An 18,368-nucleotide genomic window follows, 5' to 3' on the forward strand; every position below is an offset into this window, starting at 1 on the left:
ATTATCCTTGTCATAGTAGAAGGATACTTCTACTAGGTCGGATCGAGCCCGCAACCTCTGCATGTGCCCTGACTGGGAATCGAACCAGCGGCCTCTTGGTGCATAGGTCAATGCTCAACTGCTGAGCCACACCAGCTGGGCTATGATTCTAATTTTTTAACATTAAAATCATCAAACTTTTATACATGATACCCCATATCTCCTTCTTACATTCTTATTTCACATGCTTTCTTCACATGGTAGATGGAGAACTTGACTCAAAATATTAGTCTCATCTGCCATTTCAAAGGTCAAATGTCAGTTTTTTTTCCCTCAAAATTAATTGAGTATCCATTTAAACACAATACATTAAAGGCATTTGCCAATCATTGCAAGTATTTTTGATTTGGAGAATATTTGAATATAGTATCAATTTATTTTTTAAACTGTTTACATACTAAAATTCTCTCAGTTTTGTTGATCTAAGAAAATTATATTATTTAAATACGAAAATATTTGAATGTCTAGATAAAAAACGTTCTTATCCATAAAATAAGTTACCAAGGAAATGTTTATTTGACCTTTAGTTGATCCAAATAGAGCCTACTTTCAAATATATTGACCACAATGAGATCTTTTCAGTTTTATTTTTACAGTATTTAAATTCTACTTACTTATTATACATCTAATTCCAGAAAGAAAGGATTATTTAGGGTGACTTAAAGAGATACATGTGATTCAGTGTCAAAGATAAATAAATTTGAAAACTAGAGAAAGGCAAAATTACAGTAGGAAACTATTTCATAGATACTTTGCATAGAAATATGCTCACAATATCCCATGGCTGGTGGGATAGGCAGGGAAGAAGACAGCCTCAAGATTTGAAACCAACCTTCCTATCAGGAAAAACCAACAACTAAACTTTTGTGTTATTGTTACAACAATTAACATGAGATCTATCCAGTAAAAAAAGTTTTACGGTGTATAATACAGTCATGATAAGTAGAGGCACAGTGTTGTACAGCAGATTTCTAGAATGTATTCATTTTGCATAACCAGCATGGAAGGAAATGTACTTATGAGACTCAAAATGTCCAAATTATTCAAACATTTTAATGCACCAGTCATAGGCAAGCTTTCCTTGAATTTCTCTACAGAAGAAGAAAAATGAGGGGGTGGTGAATGGGACAGCTCCCTGATTAATATTGTTATAATAAACTTAATAAAAAGGTTTCTGTTGCCATTTATGTACAAGAATGTCTCCATGCCGAAACAGTCTCATGAACCTCGGAAGTTTGGCACCACATGGTTTTTTTTTTACAGGTCAGGGCTGTTGTAGAAGCGGACTTGCCAAAAGAAATCCTCTCATCTATAAGTTTTCCTCCTACTCAGAATTCTATAGTCACACATTCAAAACCACATGTTAGGCCATCCAGCTCTTCTACAAGACACTGAGTGGTACACGGCAGGATTCCAGATGTTTACAGTTACCATCTACTTGCTAAGGACTATGACCCTGAGAATCTCTTAGGTATCCCATATCAGATTTTTAGTGATCTCACAGGGACAGAATGGAAGAACTTCCAGAAGTAGCTAGGATGGTGGCAACATTGGTTAGCTGGAGGCACAGCCAGAGGCAAGAGAACTGTTCTGTCATCTCCCACCTTATCGCCATGCTTCCAGATTGCCATTAGAAGAGGAGGGGCATGGATACATTTAAGAGGAAGTCCACATTTTTTCAGAAGGTGAAAGAAAAACATTTTAAATTCAAATAACGGGAAGCAGACATTTAAAAAAAATAATAATAGAAATGACAAAAAAGGTGAATAGTGGGAATTGAAAGTCAAACTATTCATGCTAATTTAAAATCCTTAAAGCCCAGTAGCCTTTTCACTGTATTTGTAAATCCAAACAACATGTCCTCATCAGAGTAGTGATAAAGAGGGGAAAATGAATATTAAGATCTTCAAAGGCATGGATCTCTCCTAGCTGTGTAGTCTAGACAACAGAGATGCCCCAAGAGAACCATAACGGTGGCGTTTGCTACCCCTTAAGTGGCCAGACATTCTCTCTCCCTTCATATCTTACACATCTCTTACTGGAGTTCACCGAATTGAGATAAGAAACACTGACTAATGCCTATAGAGCCGAGACAGAGACAAAGGAAGAAAATGGTAAAACCAAGGGCAGTGCCAGGACCTGGGGAGTTGGCACGCCATCACTATGTAAGATTCTGAAGCTGTCATGATAACTTGTACTCTCTTGGACCACTCAGTGGGCATAAATGATTTCAATTGCCAAGAGGACAGGGAAAATCTGTTTTGTTCCCTGGTGTTTCCCATGCACATAACGTAGTATCTAAAACATAGTACATGCTCAATAAATATCTGTTCAATAAGAGTAATTGAAATTTAAGAGATAAAAATAAAAACATAATGACGGAGAATTTCTTGAGATGAGAGAAATGATGAGGTGCTATTAAAATTATGGTGAGCTTTAGAACAAATGGAAACATGATCAAGCATGGGATCAAGTACTCCCACTTTGTAGATGGAAAAACAGAAGTCCTGGTACATAGCAAATCTGAAACTGGAATCCAGTCCTATCTCTGATTTCAGTAGCTTTTTTACTGCCATAATTATTGTTATGAATCTTATTTTCTAGTAGCTTTAAGGTAATCTAACTCAAAGTAACAGAAAGGTATTTATCATCCACAATGATGATGAAATACACAATGGTTAAATTTAAAGTGCAGAATATATAAGTCCACCTGAAAATAATGAATTGAAACTCCTGTGTGCATTTATCACCTACTACAGTCTATAGTCAGTTGCCATGGGTGCGATTTTAGATTTTCAATATTATTTATTAATGACTTAAAATCACCCTGATTAGTTAGATATAAATAAATCAATTCTAAATATCATATTACTGGCTACAATTGTTTGGCATATGAACTAAGCACAAATATATTACTGTAGGAAAGTAAACGTTATGTGATTAAGTAGAAGTTTATATCTATGATGATCATTATGTTTGGAAAATACAAGCTTCAACCAAGTTTGATCTATGTAATTTTCTGATTTAACTACTAACAGATTCCATTTATTTCTAATTTAGTTTCAGTAGTCAAAAATTCAAAGCTGGTTAAATAATTCAACTACATTAAATCAATTTAATATCCACAGTATTATCTAAAAATTAAAACGAACAAATATAATTTCCTAAAAAATAATTTAGGCCCTCTAATACTTTAAATCCATCAGTTTTTGGATGGCTCAGATCTGCCAGTTTTCATAAATTGACCATTAGATTTTATTAACACTAATCTTGAGATACCAAGAGTTGCCTCAGAGAATCACAAACATGTAGAAATGTTGAATTTAATTCAGGGTGTTAAATAATATAAAATAATTGATGTCTAGCCGCTTATGTAATGAGTCGATTTGATTTGCACATTTCGTTCTGGGACAGTTTTCTAATATTTAACACAAGGAAGAACAAGTACAAGTTTCCTCAGTTATCCTTCTGCTGTCACTCTGGTTCTAAAATGTAATGACAATCACCCAACAAAATCTTGTGACAAAAGGCATCACTCTGTTTTGCCAGTGATTCTCAGGGAACTTCGAAAGACTGACCAGTGCCTGGGGCCCACACCCGGAGATTCTGATTTAATTGGTCTGAGGGTGGCAGGTGTTTCTAATATTCAGGGAAGTTTCAGAGTCACTAATACAATGCAAGTAGTTTTAAAAGACCCACATCCCATCCAGCCAACCATGCCCTGTATTTTTTTAAGCAATCACCTTTCACAGTTTAAAGAAATCTGGCCTCTGGTCCTAGATTATCTGGATAATTGCCTCAACTCATCACTCCTCTTAGCTATAAAAGCATGAGAACTATTACTTATTTCTAAAGTCTGTTACACTATCATTCCCTTGAAAAATTACATCTTTTTTTTAAAGAGAGCACAGTAATTTATCTGTGAAGTGAAATAACACTAGCAGATCATTAACTTGGTACAATGAATGCATCAAGCAGCTGTTACTTAGAAAATAGAACATCTGTTAAATGCCATTGGAGTCACTATTCACTGTCATTATAGTTATAGCTATAATTTCTGTTCGGCACATTCTGCTTTCATGAAATTCTTCTTTAATAGACAATACATTATTAATAAAAAGTCAGTACACATTGCCATAAAATTCACTATTTAATGTTTTATGTTCTTTTTGAATTTATCATTATATTATTCCGTCACATTAGCCTAATAATAAAATATGTTTTAAACCTCTAGCCATGACAAGAGTAATGGAGGGACCTGAAAAAAACAATTAATATTATATTTTATCACATTTAGGACATATTAATTGTATGATGCACCATCGATTTAATTACAGCTGTTGTGGATCACAAGGAATACCACCACCGTAAACGTAAATATAAATTGTGTTTCCTCTCAACTTCAGAAACCTTAAAATGTGACAAATGCATACCTTGGACTTGCAGTAATGTAGTAAATTGTTCATTTTCCCCCCATAAATATGTTTTGTACCTAAAACTGAAAGAACTCTCTCCCATTCCTGATGATCAGAAACAGTGTAGCATTTATGCAGACTGACTGAGACAGAATTCATTGGGGAGGGTAACATCTTTTAAAATATATTTTATGGACATGTTAGTTAACCCTTCATCCATACTGGAGAGGACTTACACAAGAGATCAAGAAAGAACTAAAAAGAAATAGGAATTTACTGGCATCCTGGTAAAGAGGATTTTATACGGAAATGGTGTTATGGCACATGTTTGACTAAATTAGGGCCTGAGTGAAGATAGTATCTATGGGACAGGAGACACTTAAGAGATAAAAAAAAAAAAAAAAAAAAAGATAGTGGAGCCTTGGCCAGTTTGGCTCAGAGGTTAGAGCGTTGGCCCGCAGACCGGAGTCCTGGGTTCGGTTCCTGCTAAGGGCACGTACCTCGGCTGCAGTTTGTCCCCGGCCCTGGTTGGAGTCATGTGGGTGGCAGCCCATCAATGTGTCTCTCTCACATCGATGCTTCTCTCTCTCTTTTCCTCCCACTCTCCCTCTCGTTGTATCTGAAGATGAATACAAAAATGTCCTCGGGTAAGGATTTAAAAAAAAATGAGTGGAAATAATAGGAAATCAGGTAGAGAAATTATCCTAGGAGTACAAGTCCTTGGAAAATTCCAGGAAACCTCATGGAAGGTGTTGGACCTGAAAACATGAAATGACTTGGAGAGAGGTTTAAGCCTAAGTGGGTTATATTTCTCTGCCTCTGCTAGGAAAGAAAATCCGTGGATATGTTTCTATGGGACCAGATAATTAATCCAACACTTTTAACCATTTTACCTTTAAATAAAATTCAAGAAAATGTTTTCATCACATGATGGTATGATCAGCAGAGACCAACAGAACACGTTTTCCCATTCTGCCACAGCCCATAGAGTGAGTGGATGAGCTGATTGCTGAATCCTGAACCTCATGTGCCATTTTAAATGGCTATTATCAACAAGACAAATAATCACAAGTGTTGGAAAGGTTGTGGAGAAGCGAAATAAGCCAGTCAGAGAACAACAAGTACCACATGATCTCACTTATCTGTGGAACATAATGAACAAAATAAGCTGTTGACCAAAAGAGATCTAGAGACATGGAAATAGGGAACAGACTGACAAACCTCAGAGGGATGGGGGATGGGAGGGGTGGGAAGAGATAAACCAGAGAACTCACATGTGTATGTATACAAACAATCACCACAGGGGAAATAATAGGTTGGGGAAGGCAGGAGAGGGTGGGAGTGGGAAGGTAGGGGTCAATGGGGAAAAAAGGGAACACCTGTAATACTTTCAACAATAAAAAAAAAGAACCCTTGCCCTGGTGGGTTTGGCTCAGCAGTTAGAGCATCAGCCCACAGACCACAGAGTCCAAGGTTGGGTTCCCGCTAAGGCATGTATCTCGGTTGCAGTTTGTCTCTGGACCCAGTTGGGGCCATGTGGGTGGCAGCCACTTGATGTGTCTCTCTCGCATCGATGTTTTTCTCTCTTTCTCTTACCCCCTCTCTCCCTCCAGCTCTATCTGAAGATAAATGTGGACATGTCCTTGGGTGAGGATTAAAAAAAAAGGAACCCTCATTCACTGCTGGTGGGAATGTAAACTGGTACAGCCACTATGGAAAACAGTATGGAGGTTCCTCAAAAAATTAGGAGTAGAGTTACCATATGACCCAACAATCCCTCTTCTGGGTATCTGCCCCAGAATTTGAAAACATTTATTTGAAAATATGTATGCACTCCTATGTTCATTGCAGCATTATTCATGGTGGCCAAGACATGGAAACAACTGAAGTGTCCTTTGATAGATGATTGGATAAAGAAGATGTGTTCCATATGTACAGTGGAATACTACTCAGCCATACGAAAAGATGAAATACTGCCAATTGTGACAACACAAATACATCTTGAGAATATCGTGCTAAGTGAAATAAGGCAGTCAGAAAAAGCTAAGAACTATATGATTTCACTCATATGTGAGATATAAAACTGAAAATTATAGACAGATGACAGTATGGTAGTTACCAGAGGGAAGGGGTTGGGGGGTAGTAAAGGGTAAATGGGGCCAAATAATGGTGACGAAAAATGATTTGACTTAGGGTGCTGGGCACACAATGCCATATACAGATTATGTATCATAGAAATGTACTCTTGAAACCTGTACAGTTTTATTAACCAATGTCACTCCAATAAATTTAATTAAAAATAACAGTCAAGTGATTTAACTTATAGATATGAGAAATAAATCACATTGTATTTTCCATTTTTCCATGAACACTTCAGTGTTATTAGGAGAAATTAACCTATGCTATCCATTAGGAATTGGAGTAGCGTTTAAATATTGCTGTGGCCAGGAAGAAGTACAGAGCAAATCCTTTGCTTTGAAATCATAAAAGTCAAAGTGTTTCATATTTTGACTATTCACTCTAGAGCCATCAAACATTACAAATTAAATATATGGAAAATAAAGAAAATTGTTTTTGTGGCAATTTATATTCAAATTGAGTTCTGCTCATATTGGACATGTTTTTTTTTTTTTTTTCCTATATCATAAAAACCCTTAGTGTCAAGTATATAGTTCACATTAAGCTGCTGTTGAAACTTCTGAAATTGGATTTATGACCATGTCATAGGTCAAAATAAGACTGAGTATGCGTAATTTGGCTCTTTTCCTCAGCCTTAAAATCAACCCTAGAAGATGTCACATCACTCCATGCTTGAAAAAGCTAAAGGAAATGACTTATACCTTAGTCAATTTAATCATTGATCTTCAACTTGCCCGTTCAGAAGGGCAGACCTGCCAGAACCCTCCCCCTCCCCTATCCCACAGGGCAGCAGAAGAAGGCATGTGTGCTGAGGACTGGATTCTTTTTAAGAGGATGATGATGTATTCTCAGTTCTTCCTCCTCATCTCACCCACCCCAGAAATAAGTATCTCCCTCAGAGAGGAATGAGTAAGGGAGCAGAAAGAATGTCTGTAGTTCAATCCAGTAATCAGTCCTCAATACATCTGCAAGTGTAGACGGTCTTCTATAGCAGGTCAATATTAGAATGAGGGGAAATGGCGTCTTGACATAAATGTTTTCAGTTTCCAAAAAGTTGCCTGTATTCTCCTTTTGGTGGCTTTTGATTATAACCTTCATGCTTCCTAATCAGTTTGTACTTTGTCTTTAGTCAAGGCCAACCATCCAGTCCTTTATGGTGAACTCTGGTTCTAAGTTATCACTTCTCTCTCATAGCCTGTCATGCTTATCCCAGGCATAACTCATCTTTTTCCAAATATTATGTTCTTTTTACTTTCTAATTTTTTCTTTATTGATTTTTGGAGAGAGAGGAAGGGAGAGAGAGAGAGAGATAGAAACATTGATGAGAGAAAACATCAATTGGCCACCTCCTGCATGCCCCCCACTAGGGATTTGGCCCACAACCTGGGCATGTGCCCTGACCGGAAATCGAACTGGTGACCTCTTGGTGCATGGATCGATGCTCAACCACTGAGCCATACCAGCCGGGCTGTTCTTTCTAATATGATTTCAAGTTTGATTGCATTTCTGCTTTTCTCTGCAGCTGCACTTTAGGTAAGATCAGAGCAGGGTGTGCAAAGATTACCTCCTGTCTCTGGTAGAGAATGGCATAGTACAGAGTGGATATTAAGCACTTGATGCACATTGGCTAATTGAAATTTAAGTAACATCTTCAGAAAGCAAGACCAGCATAAATATATATATATATATATATATATATATATATATATATGTATATATATATTTTATCCTCACCCGAGGACATTTTTCCATTTTTTGTTCAGATAGAGTGGGAGGGAGAGAAAGGAACAGAGAGAGAAACATCGACATGAAAGGGACACATCAAGTGGCTGCCACCCACACGACCAACCAGGGCCGGGGACAAACTGAAACGAAGGTACGCGCCCTTAGCAGGAACTGAACCCGGGTCTCTCGGGACCGCAGGCTGATGCTCTAACTGCTGAGCCAAACCGGCCAGGGCAAGACCAGTATATTTTTTAAATAGTTTTTTATTGATTTTAGAGAGAGGAAGAGAGAGGGAGAAACATCAATATTGACCAGCTGCCTGCTGCATGCCTCCTGCTGGGTATTGAGCCTGCAAACCAGGCATGTACCCTGACCAGGAGTCAAACTAGTGACTTCTGGGTGGGTGGGACGATGCTCAACCATTGAGCCACATCAACCAGACAAGACTAGCATATTTTATGAACGCTAAGATATTATTTGCAAATTATATCTTTAATTAAAAATACTTTTGCGGGGGGAAAATCCACTAAATGAGCACAGTAGTTTTCTTTTGTTAATCCTCACCTGAACGTATTTTTCCATTAATTTTTAATTTTTTTTTTTATCCTCACCCGAGGACATTTTTCCATTTTTGTACAGATAGAGTGGGAGGGAGAGAGAGGGAGAGGGAGAGAAAGAAACATCAACGTGAAAGGGACACATCGAGTGGCTGCCACCCACACTGCCAACCAGGGCCGGGGACAAACTGCAACCGAAGTACGTGCCCTTAGCGGGAACCGAACCCGGGTTTCTCCGGACCGCAGGCCGACGCTCTAACCGCTGAGCCAAACTGGCCAGGGCTCCATTAATTTTTAGATAGAGTAGAAGGGAGGGAGATTGTGGGGGGTGGGGAGAGAGAGAGGGAGAAAGAAAGAAAAACATCCATGTGAGAGAGAAAGATTGGTTGGTTGCCTCCTGCACTACCCTGACCGACCGGGGCTGGGGATTGAACCTGCAGCTCAGGTACATGCCCTTGACCAGGAATTGTACCCGCCACTCTTTGATCCACGGGCTGACGCTCTAACCACTGAGAAAAACTGGCCAAGGCAGTATTTTTCTAACCAAAAATACCATTTATACAAATAATTGAATACCTATTTATTCTTGAGTATAACACATAAAGGCCCAGTTCTGGGTCTTTATACAGTAAGAGTTTAAATGTTCTCGTGTATCACTTTTGGCGATAGTACTTGTAAACCACCTTGATGATCACTGCCTTGTTTCATGACTGTGATAACTTTAACATGGTTGTTTTATCTTATAATGTTAAGGAAGCTAAAATGATATTAGAAATTAGTCCACATTTCCTATTTTATTATCTTTATTAACAGAATGTGGTATCTTTGGACATTAAACATTTTCTCTTGAAAGTTATAGCTGGAGAAGTTTAGCAGATGTTTAATGCACAACAGTTGTTTGTGATCCATGAACTGTTTGGAAAAATATTTTCTGAATTCAAAACCTTTTCAATCTCTTCTGAGATTTGGAAATTTCCATGGCCTTTAATTGCATTGCCTGACATGGAAAAGACAAATGTCTATGTCTACAACACCTTTTTATATCAAAGCTCAAACACAGTGTCATCTTTGTAAAGACATTTTAAGAGATAATTAGTGATCCAAATATAAATTAAGATTCAACTTTGTGAGATGTTAACTTGGCAAATAAATCAACTCTAGTGACAAGCCACTAGTCTGAAATATAGGAAGTAGGGAATGCTCATTTGCATATATTTCCATATCTTTGACAACATTATACTTGAATATAAGTTTTATGAGGATAGGGACTTTGTTTTTCCATCATTTTGTCCTCAGGGTCTGGAATAATGACTACCACATATTGTTTTAAGGTTGTGTGCTACACAAGGGTGCACACGAAGGGAGTAAAAGGGCTGAAATCTAGCCCATGACCACTCACAAGTCAAACTCCAGTGGAGCTGTTTTCATCCAAAGGAACAACTTCTCATAATTTCATAAATTAAAATCATCTATGTACTCACTACAGTAGCAATGTATTTAGTAGGAGCTCAATAACATGAAAGCTACATGAAAGAATTTCTATGTACAGTGTATTGCTAAACTCGCCCATGTACAACAGATAATACCTACATTACAAATAACTCTCTGTGCATGGTAGCTGATAAGTTCATTTGGCATTGATTACTTTAATTTCAGATATTTTTATGTTGAAACAGAAAAGCACAACTACATAATAATATCTCAGAATTGAAGAAACAGTAATTGTCTCTTGTATAGAAATCATTTTATACAGTCTTTTTAGTTTATATATTCCCCCTGCTTATTTGATATCAAAGGGGAAAACGAAATGTATAGTGTATAGTGATTTTGAGAGGACCAGAACCTGATGGTGTGGAGGAAAGACATTTCGGTAGGTTTATATTATTTAGGTCTATTACAAAGATAGAAAAGACACCCTGAGAACATTGAGGACTAAGAAAGGAGGTAGAGGCTGGATCATAGAGACCATCTCTCTCTCCTTTACTTGGTCCATCAGTTACTCTCTTTGCATATGTTTCATTCACCTTTTTATTACTGCTCCTTCCTAGTGATTTTATCTTACTATGGCTTTGGCTTGCTGTGGTGAACACACTAGTTCCATTTCCAAATTACTTCTCAGCTGGCGTGTCATCACAGTATTCGTATCTCTCTGTCAAGCTTCTTGAGAAGGGGTCTGTTTGGCTTTGGCTGTATGTGGACAAAGGAAGGAAGGGGGGGGGGGCAGAGGCAAGGATGTGCAAGAGGGTCATATGGTCACAAGAAAGGGGCCGTAATTAGAACTGACAGTAAACATTTGGACTAGGATCGCCTTTCCATCAACTTTCTAGATAATTTCTAATATTAAATAGGTGTGTTTCTCTGTTTTGCAAGTCAAATCTTAGAAAGTGGTGGTTCTCTATTAGGAGGTTTTAATATTACCCTTATACTTTCATTGGCCTCTAACTGAAAATAAGCATTTTGTAAATTATGAATGTGAGCCTCAAACCCCAGTAATATCACTAGTTCCTGGGAATTTGCCACTGAGAGAAATGACATAGTTTTAATATCACAGACTAGTCAGTGTGTATGTTCAAAACACAAGTTATGCTCATCACTGCTTTAATCCCAGTTTAAGATCTGATGCTATATCACTGTAGTTTTACACGTTAACAAGGAAAATGTACATTACTATATCACACATTTTTAAAAGATATTTTATATATTGTATTTCAGTACAACTAGTTTCACTTAAAATCCAGTGGATTTAATTTTATGCTTTTAAAAACATTATGATGAACAAGGGTCCTTAGGTTTCACCAGATGCCAATAGGTTTGTTCCACCAAGAAACTAAAAATGTCTGCTATAGAAATATAAGAGTGTAATAACTGCTGAATTTTCTAAAAGTAGTTGCTTGTTTGTGGATAGGATTTCTAAGGTCTGATTTTAGCCAATATATTTCCAAATTAACGAAATATAAATATATTTAGATGGAAAATATGTATGTTTATCTATTAAATACATAAAATCATAAATAAACATGAAAATAATCATGTTTATGTATACACACGTGTTCATGTATACCCCAGTAAGGAAACTACCATGCACATGGTGTGCTTTTCATTCATAATGACACAGTTGAAGGTTTCATTCTTTGAAAAAATCTTACCATAGCGACCATACACCCAGCCATTTCAAAGGCATTCAGTCTTAAGACTACAATGTATTACTCAAAGCTAAAATGGTGTGCTTTTCACAGGCTACTCAGAAAGAGATTGAGAAGCAGAAGGTTCACCTGAAGAGTGTCACGGAGCTAGGAGAGGCCTTGAAAGCGGTTTTGGGCAAGAAGGAAACCTTGGTGGAAGATAAACTGAGTCTTCTGAACAGTAACTGGATAGCTGTCACTTCCCGAGCAGAAGAGTGGTTAAACCTTTTGTTGGTAAGAGAAGAGACCTGAAGATTTTCTGCCCCTCTCCATCGTTAAGGCAATTCCATAAGCATTCAGTAATGATACTTGTATTTGTAAATTCCTTCACTCCACATAAATGCTGGCTCCTATTTCAATATAACTGTATTTGAATATATTTTCATGTTTGTGCTATATTCCATGTGGAGATCATACCTAAAAGTAATTTGAGTGATACTGACTTTTTTGTCTGTTAAAACTGTAGAAAATAGGACAGATCTTTTAAGAACATTGTCTAACCAATAACATGTTGTGGTATGTCTCTGTAAAATCAAGGAATACCAGAAACACATGGAAAACTTTGACCAGAATGTGGATCACATCACAAACTGGATCATTCATGCTGATACACTTTTGGATGAATCTGAGAAAAAGAAACCCCAGCAAAAAGAAGACGTGCTTAAGGTAGCAAATAAAATATTATGAAAAGTGATTTTTATATAGCACAACAGTTATGTCAGTCATGTTTGTACTAAAAGATACCAAGGACTTCTTAATAAGAGTGAAAAATTCTCCTTCCCTCCCTCCCTCCCTCCTTCCCTCCCTCCCTCCATGCCCTCCCTCCATCCCCTCCTTCCATCTCCTCACTCCCTCCCACCCTCCCTCCCTCCATCTTTCTTTTCTTCCTTCATTCCCTCTATAAGTTTTTAATTCAAATATGAGTTAATGACTTTGAAGAGTTCTGTAATCTGGATATCTGTCCATATTCACCCCTCAGCTAATTCCAGACAACTTAAGCTCTGATGAGAATGGGAATTCTGGATTTATTTTGGTGTTCCTGTTCCATTGCAAGTTCCTATCCATTTTCATAGTAGTACTACCTTCTGGTATGAAACACAAAGATCAGTTTCCTGGCATCATTCATAGCCCATCTGAATAAACACCTAAAATCTAGTCATCTGGACACTTTACCTAAATAGTAGGTAGATCTTAGTAACCAGTTACAATCTTCCAAATCTTAGTAACCAGTAACATTCCTGAGCTTATATAAAATTGAATTATTAATTTTTAACTGTATATAAAATAAACATGGTTTTTTGTTCTTTATTCGTACTGAAATCAATTATTAAGACATCTTAAGTCATCTTTCTCAAAGGAAAGGCAACTTAATCTTTGCTTCAAAAAAGGATTCCTGTAATGGGTATACAAGGTTATAATGTACAAATATATCTTATTAATACTATATTATTTCTATTTCATACTATCTCAGTTAAAAAGGGAAAGTTGAATTTTCCCAAGTCTCATTTAATTTCATGATACCTTATTTTGTTGTGCAGAAGTTTTCAATAATTCTATTTGACTAATGGGTTACTATTTAAAGAACAGTCAAAAATTATAATGTCTGTCTCTATACAATTCATTTGTTTCTTGTTATGCAATTGATATTTTCTCAGGATTACAATTTTTTAATGACAGACTGTAAATGTATTTTAGGCTATCCCCCAAACATATTCTATCTATTACCTGTGCCTTATTTCCCTTCCCTTTGACCTTGATAAGTAGTTAAGGAATGTCATCTTATGGTGAAATTCCTTCAAGGTCTTTGGAATAATAAGAACTGAGCTATTTCACTTATAGTCACTCCAACCACATGTGGTAGGCAGAACTCCCACAATCCCTCTGTCTGTGGCACAGAATCCATATGTGTTGGAAAATCTGTTTTGCCCATGGCACTCAGTATGATAAACAAAAGGGAACTCAAAAGTACAAGGAAGGAATAGGAAATTGTGTTTCAGCTACCTCCTTCTTAAGTGTATGTTAAGATTGTTCCACAACTATGAAATGCAGTAAAGATAAGTCTAAATATAAAATGTTATGATTGTGACAGGAGGCATAGAGAAGTCAGGAAAACATCCCTTGTCTTTCCTCAAACCCTCAGACTAAGTAAATACTTAAAATAAACATAAGTCAGACCTAAGGAAGGACAGCTACCTATTTTCCACACATTCTTATTCTACTCCTGTTTTATGGGAGTTGGTATTTTTCTTCCCTTTCTCTATCTGCATGTGCGTGCTCTCTCTTTTTTTCTCTTCCTCTCTCTCTTTCACTGTTTTGCAACTTCCATTTAATTACTAACATCAAGCCCTATCTCTTGCTCATGGAATATAGCGTTTAAAGGCTGAAATGAATGACATGCGCCCAAAAGTGGACTCCACGCGTGACCAAGCAGCAAACTTGATGGCGAACCGCGGTGACCACTGCAGGAAAGTAATAGAGCCCAAAATCTCAGAGCTCAACCATCGATTTGCAGCCATTTCTCACAGAATTAAGACTGGAAAGGTAGGAAGACCTGCTCCAAGGTGGAAACTAGTGCTAAATGGTCTCTTGCGCAGGTTGCGCAGTACTCTGACGGGGGCGTGCAGCCCCCACAGCAAGGTTTTAAAAAGGAAAATGAAGGCCAAAATGTACTTAAGGAAATTTTATCACTGAATCTCATGGGAGATCAATCAGTCTCTCTCTCTCTCTCTCTCTCTCTCTCTCTCTCTCTCTCTCTCTCTCTCTCTGTCTCTCCTTGTCTCCCTTTCTCTCTGTCATTTTCTTTGTCATGCCACTGCTGTTCTAGAACTGCATTCTAAACTGGTTTACATATGTACTTTCAGGGGTAACCTACAGCAAAGTAACAAATAGCATGCTGCAGGCCAACAACAACAAAAAGCACAAAGGACATCCATCTAAAGAAAGCACTACTGACATATTTTGCCAAATACAATTTTGCTTGTGTGTAATATGGACCAAATGTCCCAAATGAGGCCTTGTATATCTCCTGCATGATCTAGGGTGTTTATTTCTCCTTAATGGCTGTGCACATGTGTGTATGTGTGTGTATTGAACTTGCTCTTGCTAGTTGCGATACTTACTGTGACAAAATCCATTAGGCCATAATGACTTGCTCAGGCCATGAAAACAAATCATTGCAAAGCTTATATACCCTAATTTTTGTAATTTTTATGTCTATTGATATTCAATTGAATGGAGACCCAGAGGATATGGAACTTTTGCATGATAACCCTTTATATTTATGTAACACTCAATGAATACAAAATCTTATCTAATAGGCAGCATGCCAAAATATCTAAATACAGTATTATGGAATTCAAACTCTTTGGGGGAAATGTCAGAATGCAAAGAATTACCCCCCAAATCTATAAAATGTAGTTTGACACATTTTTCAATATATATGATATGCTTTTAAATATAAAAATGTATGTAAAAGAAACATGTATTTACATATACAGATAATGGCTACAAGTAATTTTAAATGAGAAAAATGTTATTGGACTATTTGTGAGAAAATCTAATGTAATATGTCAGGTAAGTATTGATTCCTGGAAAAATAGGAGAATACATTTGGTATATTTTTATAAATATGGGCAAACAATTGTAGCATGGTTTACAATGGCTGCATTTTCTAAGGCATTACAATGTATCACTGTTATATATAATAGTAGATATTTAAAGGAATTTCTGAAATATATGAAAATGTGATATGAATTTTATATACTTTATGCACATAAAACTTAGCAATCCTTCAAAACGCACCTTCCCAGAGCAAAAAGTATTAGCTTACCTTAATTCATTGTTTCTTCTTTGCAATATTTAAGTTAACTAGTTCATTCTATGCATTTATATAATATTTTAAGTTAGGCATTGTCACCTGAAAAATATCTGACAGGCTCTGAAACTTTATTTTCAGAGCATAGTTGTTTTTTTGTTGTTGTTGTTGTTGTTGTTTTGTAAGAGTTTACTCTGCTACTTAAAAAGACAATTGTTTTTACTTCTGGCGATATGCCTAGAGTATAAATGATCTAAACAACCAAAAAAGTTATTTCAATCACCTAAAATGAATGCTAGTACTTCATTACTAAGGTTTGTATTCTTCCCACCATATATATATATAAAATTTCACTAAGCTGTAGACTATTTAAGAGGAAAACAGGGTATTATTTTCTTTATTGTGTCAACAATAGGTTGAGATAAAAGATGTCACATGATTTTGATTTGTAGATTTTGAAAAATGAGTAGAATTCATCCTGCACCAATATCAGCCAGTTTAATGTGGCCGAGAAAAGTTTGTGAATTTTCATTCAATGTTCTGTACAACTTAGTCAGTAGACTTTCAGATATCATGCGTCAGGTGAGCCAGTGAAGTACATCTTTTGTTTTCCTTACTGAAGAAAGGCATATGATATTTTAAAATCAGTATTTTCAATTATATATTAATTGACAAGATAATCACAGTTTTACTTTTTAACTATCCCTCTTCCCCTAAATTAATAAAGAAGATTGGATGCAATAGTGACCCCTTTGGAGGGTTTTGAAGAGATAATTATGCTTTATCATCATGAAATCATTTGCTTATTTATTCATTTTATCAACTAATGATACTGAGTATCCATTATGATAGTGAGTATGGAAATATACAAAGATGCAAACAATACTTGCTTTAAAAATATCTGTTTACAAACACAAACTTAAAGATTATTGCAATGATGGAATATGCTTAATACTAGTTTATCTTCATGGAGATGTTCAGTTAATGACTGAGGTTAGGCCCACGAGTCCCATAGCGTTATAGGAAGAACAGTGTACATAGAAGACTGAATTCTAGGCCTAACTTTGTCAGTAGGCAGAACACATGGTTTCTCTACAACTTCATTTCAGTGCTTGTAAGATAAGAGGGTAAAACTAGATTAGTCATTGTTAAAAGGAAAACTATCTCACCATCCCCAAAGGGATACATTTTAGAAAAGAATGTATAAAACGGACAACAAAGTTACTGGATGATAGGGTTTCTGCCCTTTTATCTTTCTCCTTCCTATGATGGGGTTCAGGAAGTACATGTTATTCTACAGAATGTGGTATAAAATTTCTGGGTTAGGTTAGTTAAAATTAGAACTAATAAGCTAGATTAGTCCTTGGTGTTTCTAAAATTCGGCAGTCCAATGATATTTTTGTTGATCGATAAGGGATTTAAAATAATGATTTATATGTGCATTTGCTTCTGGAGTACGGTCATTCTGGAAGTGGTGAAATTCTCAGGGGTAGCCTTTGATCTCAAAGACAAGTTCCTATTATAGTAGGGCTTCTGCACAGAAAGATTGGGTTAGAATATGACCTTCTTATGATTGAGTCTCCAGGTAGGTTTCACTTAGAAGAATAACCTAGGAGATAACCTATGGTGATAAACCAATAAAAGTAGGTTGGGAATGAATATGGATAGAACACAGACTTAGTATAAGAACTAATTTAAAAATGGCTTCTAAAGGTCAATTGTTAAGGACAATTGAGTAGAGTGAAAATGTATCCTGAAACTCATTAACAATGCCCGAATTCACTGTTTGGTGAAGAATACAAAGTCTCTGCCTCCTGCAAGGACTGTCCCTTGGAAGAAATTCCAAAATCCAGGAAGCAGTGAGAGCCTCATTTCTGCTTAGAAATGTAGTAAGATAATGCCTATCTTATCTTAGCCTCAAGATTGTGGTGAGAATCAAATGACCTAAGAAATATAAAAGCATACACTAAAAAAAAAAAAAAAAATCTACAAATTGCTATATAGATATAAAATACTAAAATCATTAAAATCAATAATTATTTTCATTATTATATATTTAGGCTCAAATGTCCAAATTTTGAGAGTTGAGACAGAAATGTTTGGGAAAGTAAAATGGAGAAATAGCTGATTTGTCTTTCTGGCCTCTTCTGGAATGGGCTGGCACAAAGAATACATGTCTTTGCTGTTTCCACTGCAAGGACCAGCTTTACAGATTATCAAGTGGACCAATTTAAGAAATGCTAGGAAGTTCTGCTAGCCTTAAATATAACCCTTAAAATACATGAAATAGTACCTCTTCCCATTTTAGGTAGATTAATCCAGTAATATCTGATGGCTTTGAGAAAGCTTAATTCCCCCTAATCTGTGTGAAATCAGTTCAAGAAATGGCAGTTTTAACACGGAGGGTCAGAATTATAAAAAAAATAAAAATCGGTGATAATTTCAGAACCCTGGTTAAAGGCAATGGAATCAATGTGGAAAGACATCATGTCTCAAC

At 36.4% G+C, this 18,368-nt stretch overlaps 1 protein-coding gene across 1 annotated transcript in view; it reads left to right on the forward strand.

Moving 5' to 3' along the window:
* Window positions 1-18,368, forward strand: part of DMD (dystrophin) — a 2,326,146-nt gene that overhangs the window by 982,053 nt on the left and 1,325,725 nt on the right. Inside the window, exons 35-37 of the mRNA XM_036270045.1 lie at window positions 12,112-12,291; window positions 12,595-12,723; window positions 14,428-14,598. Coding sequence (XP_036125938.1) covers window positions 12,112-12,291; window positions 12,595-12,723; window positions 14,428-14,598 — 480 coding nt within the window. The remainder of the gene's footprint in view (window positions 1-12,111; window positions 12,292-12,594; window positions 12,724-14,427; window positions 14,599-18,368) is intronic.

The sequence above is a fragment of the Molossus molossus genome, unplaced genomic scaffold, assembly GCF_014108415.1.
Source record: "Molossus molossus isolate mMolMol1 unplaced genomic scaffold, mMolMol1.p scaffold_m16_p_2, whole genome shotgun sequence".
Classification (NCBI taxonomy): domain Eukaryota; kingdom Metazoa; phylum Chordata; class Mammalia; order Chiroptera; family Molossidae; genus Molossus; species Molossus molossus.